Source organism: Halichoerus grypus, chromosome 9 (assembly GCF_964656455.1).
Source record: "Halichoerus grypus chromosome 9, mHalGry1.hap1.1, whole genome shotgun sequence".
NCBI classification, from domain to species: domain Eukaryota; kingdom Metazoa; phylum Chordata; class Mammalia; order Carnivora; family Phocidae; genus Halichoerus; species Halichoerus grypus.
Window position 1 is genome coordinate 143,724,880 of NC_135720.1, and position 14,677 is coordinate 143,739,556.

The 14,677-nt window shown below is 42.8% G+C and overlaps 1 protein-coding gene across 9 annotated transcripts in view; it reads left to right on the top strand.

The window, feature by feature from the left end:
* Window positions 1–3,852: 3,852 nt before the first annotated feature.
* The window catches only part of ZKSCAN8 (zinc finger with KRAB and SCAN domains 8), a 37,184-nt gene continuing 26,359 nt past the window's right edge, over window positions 3,853–14,677 (top strand). For all 9 annotated transcript variants that reach the window (XM_078055806.1, XM_078055808.1, XM_078055802.1 and 6 more), the window contains exons 1-3: window positions 3,853–4,028; window positions 13,072–13,592; window positions 14,203–14,341. In XM_078055806.1, coding sequence (XP_077911932.1) covers window positions 13,176–13,592; window positions 14,203–14,341 — 556 coding nt within the window. In that variant the 5' untranslated portion in view covers window positions 3,853–4,028; window positions 13,072–13,175. The remainder of the gene's footprint in view (window positions 4,029–13,071; window positions 13,593–14,202; window positions 14,342–14,677) is intronic.

The following is a 14,677-nucleotide window of genomic DNA, read 5'->3' on the forward strand; positions in this document are numbered from 1 at the left end:
ACATTATAAATATGGAAGTTAATATGAAAAGTAAAAGGAACAAGTTAAAGTGACTATCCCTGAGGAGTAAATATTAGTAGGGAACAGAGGAGTGAGGCCTGGTGTTTTTCACACCATAAAACTGAGAGTACTATTTAATTTTACTAATTTTTTTTTCCAGTAGGCTCTGTGCCCGACATGGGGCTTGAACTCACCAGCCTGAGATGAAGAGTCACATGCTCTACAGATTGAGGCAGCAGGGCACCCCTAATTTTATTAACTTTTTAAAATTTTATTTTTATTAATAAAATGCACAAGTCAGGTGTGCAGCTCCATTTTACATATGTATGCAATCATGTAACCATAACCCCAATGGAAATTTTTTGTCTTCTGTCAGCACAGATTAATTTTACTTGTCCTAAACATATGTTCATATGAGGCTACTTTTACTCAACATAATATTTTTTTAAAGATTTCATCTATTCACTTGAGAAAGAGAGTAAGCATGAGTGGGAGGGAAGGGCAGAGGGAGAGGGAGAAGCAGGCTCCCCGCTGAGCAGGGAGCCCAATATGGGTCTGGATCCCAGGACCTGAGCTGAAGGCAGACACTTCACTGACTGAGCCACCCAGGCTCCCCTCAACATAATATTTTTTTTAAAAAATTTTAGTAATCTCTACACCCAACGTGGAGCTTGAAATCAACACCCCAAGATCAAGAATCACATCTCTACCAACTGAGCCAGCCAGGTGCCCCCAACATAATATTTCTAACATTCATTCACATTTTTCATCTATCAGTAGCTTCTTTTTATTTCTGATTAGTATACATTGTAAGAACATAACACTGTTTGATTCTCTATTCTCCTACTGATGAACACTTGGGTTTTTCCAGTTTGGGTCTATTATGAATAGAGGTGCTATGGCCTTATGTTTTCATATCTCTTAAGTAAATGCCTAGAAGTGAGGTTGCTGGGTCATAATACAGACATTATTTAACTTCATTAAAAATTTCCAGTTGTTCAAACTAGCATACCATTTTACATTCGAACTAGCAGTGAATAAGAGTTCCAGTTGCTTCATATACTCACCAGCACTTGGTGCTGTCAGTCATTTTAATTTTAGCAATTCTAATGGATATGTAGTGATTTTAATGCTTTATTGTGATTTCAATGTTATATTTCCCTATATGTTGTTGAGTACCTTTTCATGTGCTTATGGACCATTCAAATATCTTCTTTTGTAAAGTGTGTGCTCAAATCTTTTGCCTACTTATGGTAGTTCCTCTTCTTATGATCGAGTTGTATGTGTTCTTTACATATTCTGCATACCAGTTATCAGAAATATGTATTCCAAATATTTTCCAGTCTGTAGCTTCTCTTTTCACTTTCTTAAAGGTGTGTTTTTATTGAGCAGAAGATTTAAATTTTGATGAAGTCAAATTTAGCAGTTTTATCTGTTACCATTAGTGCCTTTTGAGAAATCTTTCCTTAGGTCATGACACTATTTTACTTCTAAAATACCTATGTGTACAACTTTGATTTTAAAAAAATTATTTTTTTAATGTAAAAAAAAGAAACTGAGGGCAGATTTCTAATCTGTTGCCAGCTACCTCCAGTTACCATCCCATCTGGGAGGCAAGAGCTATGAGATAAGGAACAAAAATAAGTGTTTTGAAGGATTCTAGAAACATTGTAACTTCTCGGTGTTTAGTGTTGTTTCATTGTAATGATTGCATGAAAAAAAAAAGCCTAAAAACAAATAAAAACTACTAAGATTTGGTCCTGATGGGTGGACAAAATATTTTCAGATTTGGGTTGAGAACTGGATAGAAACGATGGTGGGGGCTATTGATGTGAAAATGTTGGGGTTTGGGAGTGAATGGTCATGAAAAAATTCTTGAGATGTCTTTGGTGCAAAAAGGTGGTTTTATTAAAGCACAGGGACAGGACTCTTGGGCAGGAAGAGCTGCACTGGGGTTGTGAGGAGTGACCCATTATATACTTTCAAGTTGGGAGGGGATTAGGGATAGCATAAGTCTCTAAGGAATTTTGTTTTTGTTTTTTAAAAAGATTTTATTTATTTATTTATTTATTTGAGAGAGAGAGAGAGAGAGAGTGAGAGAGCATGAGCAGGGGGAAGGGGAGAAGCAGACTCCCCTGCTGAGCAGGGAGCCTGATGCGGGGCTCAATCCCAGGACTGAAGGCAGTCAGCTTAACCGACTGAGCCACCCAGGTGCCCCTCTAAGGAATTTTGGAAGCAGGGTTTCCAGGACCTGGAGGGGCTAGCTGTTGTTAGAAAAGGTCATTTATTACTGTCTAGTAAATCCTTAGTCATGAGACCCTTCAGATGCATATCAGTGGGCCCAATGCTTGAAGGATGATTGCTAACATATCTCTTGGGTGGATAGAGAGAAAGGAAGTTTGCCAAGGGATTTTTTATAGGATCCTGGAAGTCAGGCTAAGGTCAAGCTAAGGTTGCCTTTTGCTTCTAGCAAAGTATTAACACTGTGGCAGCTGACCTCCTTGAGGACGGTCACCCTGCCCGTCTCAAGTACTTGTCAGTGGGCTGTAAGTTGTAAGGACGTTTAATTTTTTTTTTTCTTTTGCCTTTGTTCTCCACATCAGCTATCAGCAGGAACAGATAAAAAGGGGAAATTAAGCTGAAGATTGGAGGGGCATCTGAGAAAATAAGTGGGTGGTTAGGAAAGGTGCTGAAGGAATATAAATGGGGAGGGGAGGCAAAACAACAAAAATAAGACATTTTCCTCAACCCCCACCCCCCAAATCCTAGTCTGAAAAGTTAAAACTTTAATACAACGGATATATAAAGTTTGCAGTAACACCGCCTAGGTGACTAATGTCAGCCTTCTGTGATCATCGCAAGTGACCTCAAAGAGATCCCCAAACAGGAAGAACCAGAAAACCAGTGAAGCACAGGCCTGCAGGCACTGTTTTTGAACAATCCAATATAATAGAAACATAATGCATTAAGATGACGTGTAAATTAAGATTTATGTCTCTGTGGAAATCAGTAAATCTTAATTTTTACAACCGAACAGATTATACCTTGTGAGTCAAGGATTTGGAGAGCTGCTGAGAAGCATGCATACTCTTCTCGTTTTTTGCATACAAAGCCAACAAGCTTGGGAGCAATTCTTCAGAGCCTTCTTTGTTTTTTCTTTTTTTTTTAAGATTTTATTTATTTATTTGACAGAGAGAGACCCAGCGAGAGAGGGAACACAGGCAGGGGGAGGGGGAGAGGGAGAAGCAGGCTCCCCACGCGATCATGACCTGAGCCGAAGGCAGATGCCCAACGACTGAGCCACCCAGGCGCCCCATCTTCAGAGCCTTCTGAAACACTGTCTCCTTGGCAAGAGTCCTCAGTAACCTACTGAGATCATATATCTGCTTCCCCAATTTTGTTGTGTGAAAAATAGGGTCTACTAGCGAAGGGTCCCTCACAAATTGAGCATCCAAAAAGCTCAGCTGCTAAGCAGGTTTTGTAAGAGGTTGCAATTCAGTAGGATGGGAAAGGGCTGAACACATGTAATGATTCATTGGGAATTTATACTCAATCACCATGAATTTTTTAACAAGACGGTATAACAAGACTATTACTCGGTGCCAAAGGGGATTCCAAAGGCTATGAACTGTGGCTGGCAGGAATTCCTCAAGCAACCGGCAGTCTGTGCAGAAGCCCTGGAGGACAGCGAAGTGCCGGGGTCTCCAAGTGCTCGCAGGACCCGAGCCCGCACCCACCTTCCCCCTTCCGCCCGCGGACCGAGCGGCGCGCAGGCGCCGCCGAGCCGGAGCCCGCAGCCGGCTGACCATAGAGCTTCCAGACCTCCAGGATTCCTAGAGAGCTTCCGGAAGTGCCTCGAGACAAGATGCGCGTTGGTCGGTGTTGTGCCTCCGCGGGTCTGGAAGTTAGGGGCTGCGGGGCCCTGGTCGGGTTACAGCTTTCTCCCGGCTTCCTCGCCGCCCTGCCTCCGGGTGCGTCCGTCCTCTGCAGCCCGCCTTCCCCAGCCCGGGCCGCCGCTGGAGCTCGCGGTGAGTAACGGTTCGGGCCCCGGGCGGAGGAGCGGAGCGCTTTGTGGCCAGACTAGGCCGCCGCTGGGGACGGGCCTGGGGGTCTGGAGGGGGGGCCAGACGCGGGGGCGCCCGGGGCCGCAGGGGGTCGGGGTTGGTCCCCCCGGGCGCAGGCCTGGGCCGCGGCCCCAGACTCTCTGCCAGGACTCTCTCCCGGGGGCTCGCTTTCTTCATCCCGCTCCTCTTTGTGATGTTTTCTGTCTTAAAATGGGAAGCCGCCCCCACGTTATCTTTTATCCAGCTGCTTCCACCACCTGAGCTGCTTTTACTTAGCAATATTGCATTTCCTTCAAAATACGGTGTTTTTTTCTTTTTTTTTTTTTAAGCAATATTTTGCTTTTGGAAGCCTAATTATCCTTGGAAACCTATTTTTGCTCCTCTGCTCTGTAGTGTATTCAGAAAATGGTGGTGTATTGACTGGGTAATTGTACAAAAGACAGTTTTCACAATTTTGGGGTAATACGGAATTCAGCCTTACTCTAAATACTTACCTTGTTTCTGAAGGGTTGCTAAGAGATGCCTGGGAACTTCTGGAGGGGCCCCATTTCCAAAACCCAGGTCCCTCACGAGTCTTTCTGTCAGGCCACTACCCCCTCCGAGAACAACCCAGATTTCTCTTGTTTGGTTAGTTAAGTGTATTTATGCAGTAATCATAGTTTTTACAAATGTATAAGTATTTTGAATTTGTGCTGTGGTTGAGTGTGAAATGTGGTCGATATTAAAACCGGCTTCTGCAGTTTGAGATAACTCTAAAGGACAGTTTTTGCTTCACTTATTTTTTCTTGATCTTTGAAGCCTGAAAAATCACTTTCTTGTTTTATTTTCAGTTCCCAAACATCCCAAAGTAGACTTACTTAGTCCTAAGGAAGAAAACATTCCTTCTTACCTCTTAAAACAATAATGCTTTAAAATCTGAGTTGTGGGGCACCTGGGTGGCTCAGTGGGTTAAGCCTCAGACTCTTTTTTTTTTTTTTTTTTTAAGATTTGATTAATTTATTTGTCAGAGAGAGAGAGAGAGAGCCCACAAGTAGGGGGAGTGGCAGGCAGAGGGAGAAGCAGGGAGCTGGATGCAGGACTCAATCCCAGGACCCTGGGATCATGACCTGAGTCGAAGGCAGACGCTTAACCAACTGAGCCACCCAGGTGCCCCAAGCCTCTGATTCTTGATTTGGGCTCAGGTCATGATCTCAGGGTCCTGAGTTGGAGCCCCATGATTGAGCTCAGCAGGGACACTGCTTGAGATTCTCTCCCTCTGCCCCCCATTCCTCTCTCTCTCTCTGAAATAAATAAATCTTCACTCTCAAAATGCTGACAAAATAATGTTTAAAAAAATAATAATGAAATAAAAAATCTGAGTTTTGCCTTTAGTAGTTGACAGGATTATAGCGTTTGAGATCAGAAGAGTCTTTACAGATTGACTATTTTAACTTCCTAAATCAATAAACTTGACCAAGTTTTTTTTTTTTAAGAGATTTATTTATTTATTTATTTTAAAGTCTTATTTATGTGACAGAGACAGCGAGAGAGGGAACACAAGCAGGGGGAGCGGGAGAGGGAGAAGTAGGCTTCCCACTGAGCAGGTAGCCTGATGCAGGGCTCAATCCCAGGACCCTGGGATCATGACCTGAGCCGAAGGCAGACTCTTAACGACTGAGCCACCCAGGCGCCCCGAGAATTATTTATTTATAAAGATTTTATTTATTTATTTATTTGAGAGAGAGGGAGAGTGTGTGCGCGCACAAACAAGCAGGGGGGAGGGGCAGAGGGAGAGAGAGAAGCAGACTCCCTGCTGAGCAGAGAGCCCGTTGTGGGGATCATGACCTGAGCTGAGGGCAGATGCTTAACTGAGTGGGCTACCCAAGCACCCCTATTTATTTATTTGAGAGAGAGAGCGAGCTCAGGGAGGAGGGGCAGAGAGAGAATCTCAAGCAGACTCTGTGCTGAGTGCAGAGCCCTCCCCAGGCTCGATCTCTCCACCCTGAGATCAAGAGTCCCACACGTAACTAACTGAGCCACCCGGGTGCCCCTTGACTGGGTATTCTTTTTTTTTTTTTTTTTTAAGATTTTATTTATTTATTTGAGAGAGAGAGAATGAGAGAGAGCACATGAGAGGGGGGAGGGTCAGAGGGAGAAGCAGACTCCCTGCCGAGCAGGGAGCCCGATGCGGGACTCGATCCAGGGACTCCAGGATCGTGACCTGAGCTGAAGGCAGTCGCTTAACCAACTGAGCCACCCAGGCGCCCTTGACTGGGTATTCTTAAAAGAGGATGTAAGAAGCAGTCCTTACCCATAAGGTGCTTACCAATTTAATGCAGATGTGTATACATGAAACTGAGAGGAAGGTAAATAATAGACTAATTTTGTAATCTGTATCTTTGTACTTGATTAGTTATAGGTTGTAATTGTCAAAAACTTGATTGGAGAGGAAAGAGACTAAAAAGTGGAAAAAGAGCTACTAAAAAGAATAATCAGGGTGGGGAATGGACAAGACTGGTTGGCTGATTTGGTGTAAATTATGAACAAAGCTGGTAATTAGATGACTTCTATCGGTCTCACTATTGAGACTTTATTTAATATCATTTAATATGTTAATTATTTAATATCTTAAACAATATAAAATTCTCGAATGGTGCACACTTAACATTGAAGTATTTTTTAGCTAGTGTTGGTAAGGATTGATTATAAGACGGAAGATGGCCAGTCTTTCAGTAAAGATGAACGTTGGCTTTAAGGAAATTCGTAAGACAACATGGTGAAACTGTGACTGTGCAGCATCACATTCTAAACAATTAGAACTTAAAATTAATGTCCCATGGTAATGATCTTTTAAGTTTTTAAAACGTAAGTAGCTATTTTAAGAACATTTAAGAATTTATTAAATTTTAGGTGCCTGGGTGGCTCAGTTGGTTAGGCGACTGCCTTCGGCTCAGGTCATGATCCTGGAGTCCCAGGATCGAGTCCCGCATCGGGCTCCCTGCTCAGCGGGGGGTCTACTTCTCCCTCTGACCCTCCCCCCCTCTCATGCTCTCTGTCTCTCATTCTCTCTCTCAAATAAATAGATAAAATCTTAAAAAAAAAAAATTATTAAATTTTAATTAACTTAAAAAATAAATTAATTTAAAACCATGGGGTTTTTTTTTTTTTTTTTTTTTAAAGATTTTATTTATTTATTTGAGAGAGAGAGAATGAGAGACAGAGAGCATGAGAGGGAGGAGGGTCAGAGGGAGAAGCAGACCCCCCGCTGAGCAGGGAGCCCGATGCGGGACTCGATCCCGGGACTCCAGGATCATGACCTGAGCCGAAGGCAGTCGCTTAACCAACTGAGCCACCCAGGCGCCCTAAAACCATGGTTATTAATCCTGGCTGTTCAAAACAAAATTGATTACCCCTTGTCTCAAACTCTCCAAAAAATCTCAGCTTCTTGCCCAGATTCACTCTTCCCTCAACTCTCACTATTCCAGGAAATTTCCCCACTTCTCCACAAAATAGCAGATATTTTTCACATGGTCCAAATATAGGACTTACCACACTGTGTAGAGTACTGTAAATGTGTGCCCATGGCCATGGTTTTCTTGCACATGTTTGTGGCAGTGACCTTTTCCTCTGTATGTCTTTTTTTTTTTTTTAAGATTTTATTTATTTGACAAAGAGGGAGCACACAAGGCGGGGCAGGAAAGGGAGATGCAGGCTCCCTGTGGGGCACGGGTCCCGACACAGGGCTCCATCCCAGGACCCTGGGATCATGACCTGAGCCGAAGGCAGACGCTTGACTAACTGAGCCTCCCAGGTGCCCCCCTCTGTATGTCTTTCTAAGCAAGAAAGTTGTATGAGTTATTTGTGTTCCAGAAAGATGGCACTGGCCGCCCTGCAGGCAGTGGAAAAGAGCATGACCAAAGGCCGCGTACCCAGAAGCAGTCGGCCAGAGACGTGCACGGTGAAACCACAGACCTGTGGTCTACAGAGCAGAGAGAGACAGGCCCTTGGAAGGAGAATCACGCTACATCTGTACACTTCCTGACATCAGTCTTCAAAGCAGTGCCTTTTTCAGGAGTGTATTTTTTTCTGGAGGAGGGGAAGGACGGGGTAGGGTTTCTGCGATCACATGAAAACACAGAATTTCTCCCTAGAAAAAAGTCCATCGGCACAAAAGTTTACAGTCAATTTCAGCAGAGTTCACAGACCTGACACCCATCCAATAACTTCAGGAACATTAAGAACCCTTACTTAGAGGGGTGCTTGGCTGGCTCAGTGGGAAGAGCATGAGACCCCTGATCCCCGGATTGTGAGTTTGAGCCCCATGTTGGGTGTAGAGATTACTAAAAAAATAAATAGAAACTTAAAAACAAAAACAAACCCTTACTTAGAGAGTGTGGACAGAAGGGGAAGAAAATTATCTTTAAAATTAGACAAGGCTGGGGGTTGCCTGGGTGGCTCAGTTGGTTAAGCTTCTGCCTTTGGCTCACGTCCTGGTCCCGGGGTCCTGGGGGTCCTGGGATGGAGTCCGCATCAGGCTCCTTGCTCAGCAGGGAGCCTGCTTCTCCCTCTGCCTGCCGCTCCCCCTGCTTGTGCTCACTCTTTCCCCCACCATCTCTCTGACAAATAAATAAAATAAAATATTTTTTTAAAAAAGAGCCTGCTTCTCCCTCTGCCTGCCGCTCCCCTTGCTCATCCTCTGTCACTCTCTCTGACAAATAAAATCTTAAAACATACATATATATTTTGGTAGCACCTTAATCTGCTTGGGGTGGTGGAGTACAGAGTGGGGGTGATAGAGAAGACCTCATGAAAAAGGAAATAGGTAAGCTCAGACTTTTAAGTTAGAGTTGAATGGTCTCAACTAGACCAGGATTTATCACCCTTGGCATTGACACGGAGCCAGATCATCCTTTGTTGTGGGGATCTCTGTTACGCACTGGAAGATGTTCAGTAGCATCTCTGGCCTCTACCCACTGGATACCAATAGCATCCCTTCCCTTCAGTTGTAACAACCAAACATGTTCAGACATTGTCAAATATCCCTGGGAGAAGGGAGCAAAATTGCCCCCAGTGGAGAACCACTGAGCTAGAGTAAAGAGCTCTGTAGCAGAATGGAGGTTTAAGAAAGCCACGTTTGGAAAAAGCTATATGAAGGTGAGCTTGTAGCAGATAAAGGTAGGCAGGTTTACGTGCCATAAAGGGCCTTGCATATTGTGCTGAAGAGTTGGGTTCCCTGTTGAAAGATTTTGAAGTGATGAGTTGTATTACGTATTTGTTAAAACAGTCTCTCTAGCAGAGTATTAATTTCATAGGGTAACATACTATATAACAAAGTATCACAAGCTTGGTGGCTTAACACAGCAGAAATCTATTCTCTCTCAGTTATGGAGGCCAAAAGTCCAAAGTCAAGGTGTCGGCAGGGCCACGCTTTCCTAGCTTCTGGTTGTTACTGGCATTCCTTGGCTTGTGGCTTTGTAACTCCTGATCTCTGCCTCAGTAGTCACGTAGCTCTCTTCTGTGTCTGTCTTCACATGGCTCTCTCTTTGTCTCAGTTTCTGTGTCTCTTCTCTTCTTAAAAGTACACCAGTCATACTGTATAAAGCCCTACTCTACTCCAGTGGCTTCACTTGATTACATCTGCAAAGACCCTACTTCTAAATAGATCACATTCACAGGTATCAGGGGTTAGGACCTCAACATATCTTTTGGGAGGACACAGTTCAACCCACAACAGGCAGCAATGTGGAACACAAATGGGATAAAAGAATAACCAAAGGCAGGAAGACCACTTAACCACTGCAAGTGCAGGCAAGAGGTGATGTCTGTTACCCAAGATAAAGGCCATAGGATATATCCCACAAAGAAATAGGACCCTGTTATTGAACTCTTTGGACCTCCAGGTTTGTATCTAAACCTTGCTCTTTAGCAAATACAGATATATTCTGTGTTAGGTGTTATAAATAATAGCCTTTGAATGTTCTTCAATTCTATCAATAAAATAAAAGATATAGATCTATACTCATGGGGAACATACAATTAAGTTAGGAAGTCAAAACTTCTTTGCAACTAATAATACATAACTACAGGAAAAGTAACATCAATAAACACTTTAAAAAAACAAGTTATAAATCTTTTGTTCTATGAATATGGTGAAATGAGAGAATACATTTTCCAATTTTGTATTAGCATTATATTCCTAAAATAAAAATCACTTGAACATCACAAAGTGATAAACATTTATGCAACAGAGATATAGAGTAAGAGGGCAGTCACTTCCAAATGGAGTCATCAAAAAAGGATTTTACTTTATTTTTTACTTTTTTTTTTTAAGTAAGCTCTACACCCAGTGTCGTGCTTGAACTCACGACCCTGACATCAAGAGTCACGTGCTCTTCCGACTGAGCCAGCCAGGCACCCTAAGAAAGGATTTTAAAGGAGAAAACATTTTATTTTGTCCTTTAAGAATAGGTAGTAAAAAGCGACAGATTTTATGATCTGAAGAGAAAGAATAGGTAGTTTGGGCACTAATGAAAGCAGTCAGAGAAGACTTGAATAAATGGGGAGAGAGACTGTGTTTATAGAACGGAAATTAAAATGTCAGTGAGCTATAGATTCAGCACAAATCCTGTTCCAGGGTTTCTTTTTGTAGGAATTTATATCAAAAGACAATGGAATTAGAAAAATCAAAACAATTTTGATAATATACAATAAAGTTTCAGGGCTCTTAGTACTTGATTTCAGGATTTTGAAAGCCACAATAATCAAGACAGTTTTGTTCTGGTGAAAGGATAAAGGTGTAGGTCAGTGGAACAGAATAGAGATTCCAGAAATAGACCCACACATATATGGTCAATTGATTTTTGACAAAGATGGGCAAAGATAATTCAGTGGGTAAAGAGTAACCTTTTCTGCAAACAGTGCTGGAACATTTTGGTATCTTTGTGCAAAAAAAAAAAAAAAAAAAATGAACCTCTGTCCACACTTCAAACTCTGTGCAAAAATTAACTCAAAATTTGGGGCCCCTGTCTGGCTGACTCAGCAGGTGAAGCGTGCAACTCTTGATCTTGGGGTCATGAGTTTGAGCCTCAGGGTGGGTGTAGAGTTTACTTTAAAAAAAAAAAAACACCTCGAAATGGATCATAGATCTAAGGTAAGACTTAAAACTATAAAACTCTTAGAAGAAAACAGGAGAAAATCTTTGTGACCATGGATTAAGCAAAGGTTTCTTAGATGTCACACCAAAAGCACAATCCCTAAAAGAAACAAATTGACAAATTCGATTTCAAAAACGTTACGAATTTCTGTTCTTTGAAAGGCACTTCATTTCTGTTATGAAGAGGAGGAAATATTTGCTAATCATATATCTTATGAAGGCCTTGTATCTAGAATATGTAAGGAATCCTCAAACTCAAAATAGAATCTAATTTTTTTTTTTTTTTTTAGATTTTATTTATTTATTTGACAGAGAGAGACACAGCGAGGGAGGGAACACAAGCAGGGGGAGCAGGGAGCCCAATGCGGGGCTCGATCCCAGGACCCTGGGATCATGACCTGAGCCGAAGGCAGACTCTTAACGACTGAGCCACCCAGGCACCCAAAATAGAATCAATTTTGAAAACAGGCAGAAATTTTGAGCAGATACTTCACCAAAGATCTACGGATGGCAAATAAGCATGTGAAAGGATGCTCAACATTATTGGACAGAAGGAAAATGCAAATTAAAACCATAGTGAGATACCAGAGAGTGGTTAAAAATAAAAGCAAATAAATAATAAATAAAACCATAGTGAGATACCATTACACATTCAGATATCTAAAATTAAAAATAAAACAATATTAAATGCTTGTCAGGAAATGGAGCAACAAGCAATTCTCACATATTGCTAGTGGAATGCAAAGTGTTACACCCATCTTATAAAGTTATACATATAGCTACCATATGACCCAGCAATTTTACTTTTAGATATTTATCCAGGTAAAATGAAAACATGTTCAAACAAAAACTCATATGCAGATGTTCATAGTGGCTTTGCTTGTAATCATCAAAAACTGAAAATGACTTGAGATATCTCTCAACTGAGAATGGATAAACATACATCCATATAAGGAATAAACTACTGATACATGCAACAACATTGATGACCTCATGTATTATGCTAAGTGAAAGATGCCAGACTCAAAAGACTACCTACTGTATGATTTTATTTATAAAACACTGTGGAAGGTCATTAGTGTGTGGGACTAGACTTTTGGGTTGCAGGTGTGGTTAGGGCATTTAGGTTCCTTGGAGAGGCAGGACCAGTGCTCCAAAGAGAGTTGTAGAGGGAGGTAAGGTCCACAGTGGAAATGGTTAGCCTTGAGACAGGAGGGAGGATGGAGAGCGCAGTAGGATAATGACTTAGGTGGAGAAGAGCCTTTGGTGTTAGGATAGTTCTGGACAATACCTTGAGCTAGATTGTATAGAAATTAGTCTCAGGGCACCTGGGTGGCTCAGTCGGTTAAGCGTCTGCCTTCGGCTCAGGTCATGATCCCAGGGTCCTGGGATCGAGCCCCGCGTCAGGCTCCCTGCTCGGCCGGGAGCCTGTTTCTCCCTCTCCGTCTGCCCCCTGCCCCCCCGCTTGTGGTCGCTCTCTCTGTCAAATAAATAAAATCTTAAAAAGAAAGAAAGAAATGAGTCTCTGTTGAGTGTGAGGGATAGGCTGAGAGCGGAATGCAGCAGATGCCGAAAGAGTTCATAATCACTGAGGGCCAGCTGGGGTTAAGTGCAGAACTTTAGTCTACCCAGTCTGCATGGTTTCTTGACTTTGTTTGCTGTATTCCACATCCCCAAGGAGAGGAAGCAGAAGGGATGGACTATTCCCCAGATGGGTGTTTGGCAGAAAGCTAAGGAGGTAAGGAGTTACTTCTGGAACAGTGGAGAGGATCACTTAAGTGATTGAGCCGTGAGGTACATGTTGTGGTGAGGAGCTTGTTAAGATGTCGTAATGTATTACTGTGACCTTTGACTTGCTTTAATGCTGTTTGACAGTTTCTCTACCCCAAGAATTGCCCTTACTGAAGAGCTCCTTGGAAGGTTCTTAAGAAGATAAAGAAGGTAGTAGAAACAAGCCTACTGAGCTTTTCCAGCTCTAAATGGCAGCAGAATCAAGAAAGTCGTCAGCCCCATCCCCACCTGACCAAGCTCCCGAAGAAGACCTTGTAATTGTCAAGGTAGAGGAAGATCATGGCTGGGACCAGGAATCTAGTCTGCATGAAAATAACCCTCCAGGCCAAGAGCTGTTCCGCCTGCGCTTTAGGAAGTTATGCTACCAGGAGACATTAGGACCCCGAGAAGCTCTGATCCAACTCCGCGCACTTTGCCATCAGTGGCTAAGGCCAGATTTGAACACCAAGGAGCAGATCTTGGAGTTGCTAGTGCTAGAGCAGTTCTTGACCATCCTGCCTGAGGAGCTCCAGACTCTGGTGAAGGAACATCAGCTAGAGAACGGAGAGGAGGTGGTGACCCTATTGGAGGATTTGGAAAGGCAGATTGACATATTAGGACGGCCAGTAAGTAGAAGGAGGTGTGCGTGCTGTGACTGGGAGGTCTGGAAGCGGGCTGGAGGGACATTAGCACCACAGCAGAATAAATGCTGGGCATCCGTTTCTGTTGTAGGAGGATGAACATAGTTCTAGTGCATTGTGGCTTGTATTTGTAGAGTTCTTTTTCTGTGAAGGCTAGGTGTACATTTTTTATCCTTATAACATCCTTGCAGCTATTACTGTTCCTGTTTGCCAGGTGGGAAACTGATACGTAGAGAGCTTAAGTTACTTGAATTACTCTGGGCACTCATAATTAAAGGTAGATCTGAGACCAGACCTCAGATTTCTTCAGTGTTACCAAAGTTTTTTCTACCAAATAGCACTGCTTTAAGTTTCTGTTTATCATTCTTCCCATGCCTTGTGAGTGCAAAATGGCAGGAAGGGCATCAGCAGAAATGATGCCTTTCTGTGCTAATGAGCTCGTTTGTGTTCTCACTGCCTGTGGGAAGTAGATGAAATTCTGCTTCTTCTTTTTAACAAGCACATATCCCTAGAGATGTGCTCTTGATCTTCTTAATGTTGTTTGCTTCCTTTCATGAAGGAGTTTCTTGTAATGCATCTGTCCCATTGTTTTCAGGTCTCAGCCCGTGCACATGGACATGGCCTCTGGGAGGAGGTGGTGCATTCAGAGTCTGCACCAGAGCTTCCAAATACTCCGCTCCGACCTGGGGCAACCCAGCACAAACCTCCAGTGCCCCAGGGGCCAGAAGAGAGAGGTGAGGGGCCAGATTTCATTGATGAGGAGGGAGAAGTAGAAAAGAAAGTGCCTGTTGAGTTCCTGGAGAACTAGGAAGTAGAATTTCTGTTTACAGACCAGTCCTAAGATCTGGGTTTGAATGTTTAGGCTTCAGATACAGACTGTCAGTCCCATTGGTAAATTCACGAACAAATTAAATCTTCACACATTTCTGTTATCCCAGTGTAGTAACAACATAGGCGTTTTTGAGGTTTTGCTGGTATCATGCCACTTTCTTTGTAACTTTCAGTACATAATTCCTCACGCAAGAACATTTTCTTGGATAGCCACAATAATGCATCACAATTAGGAAATG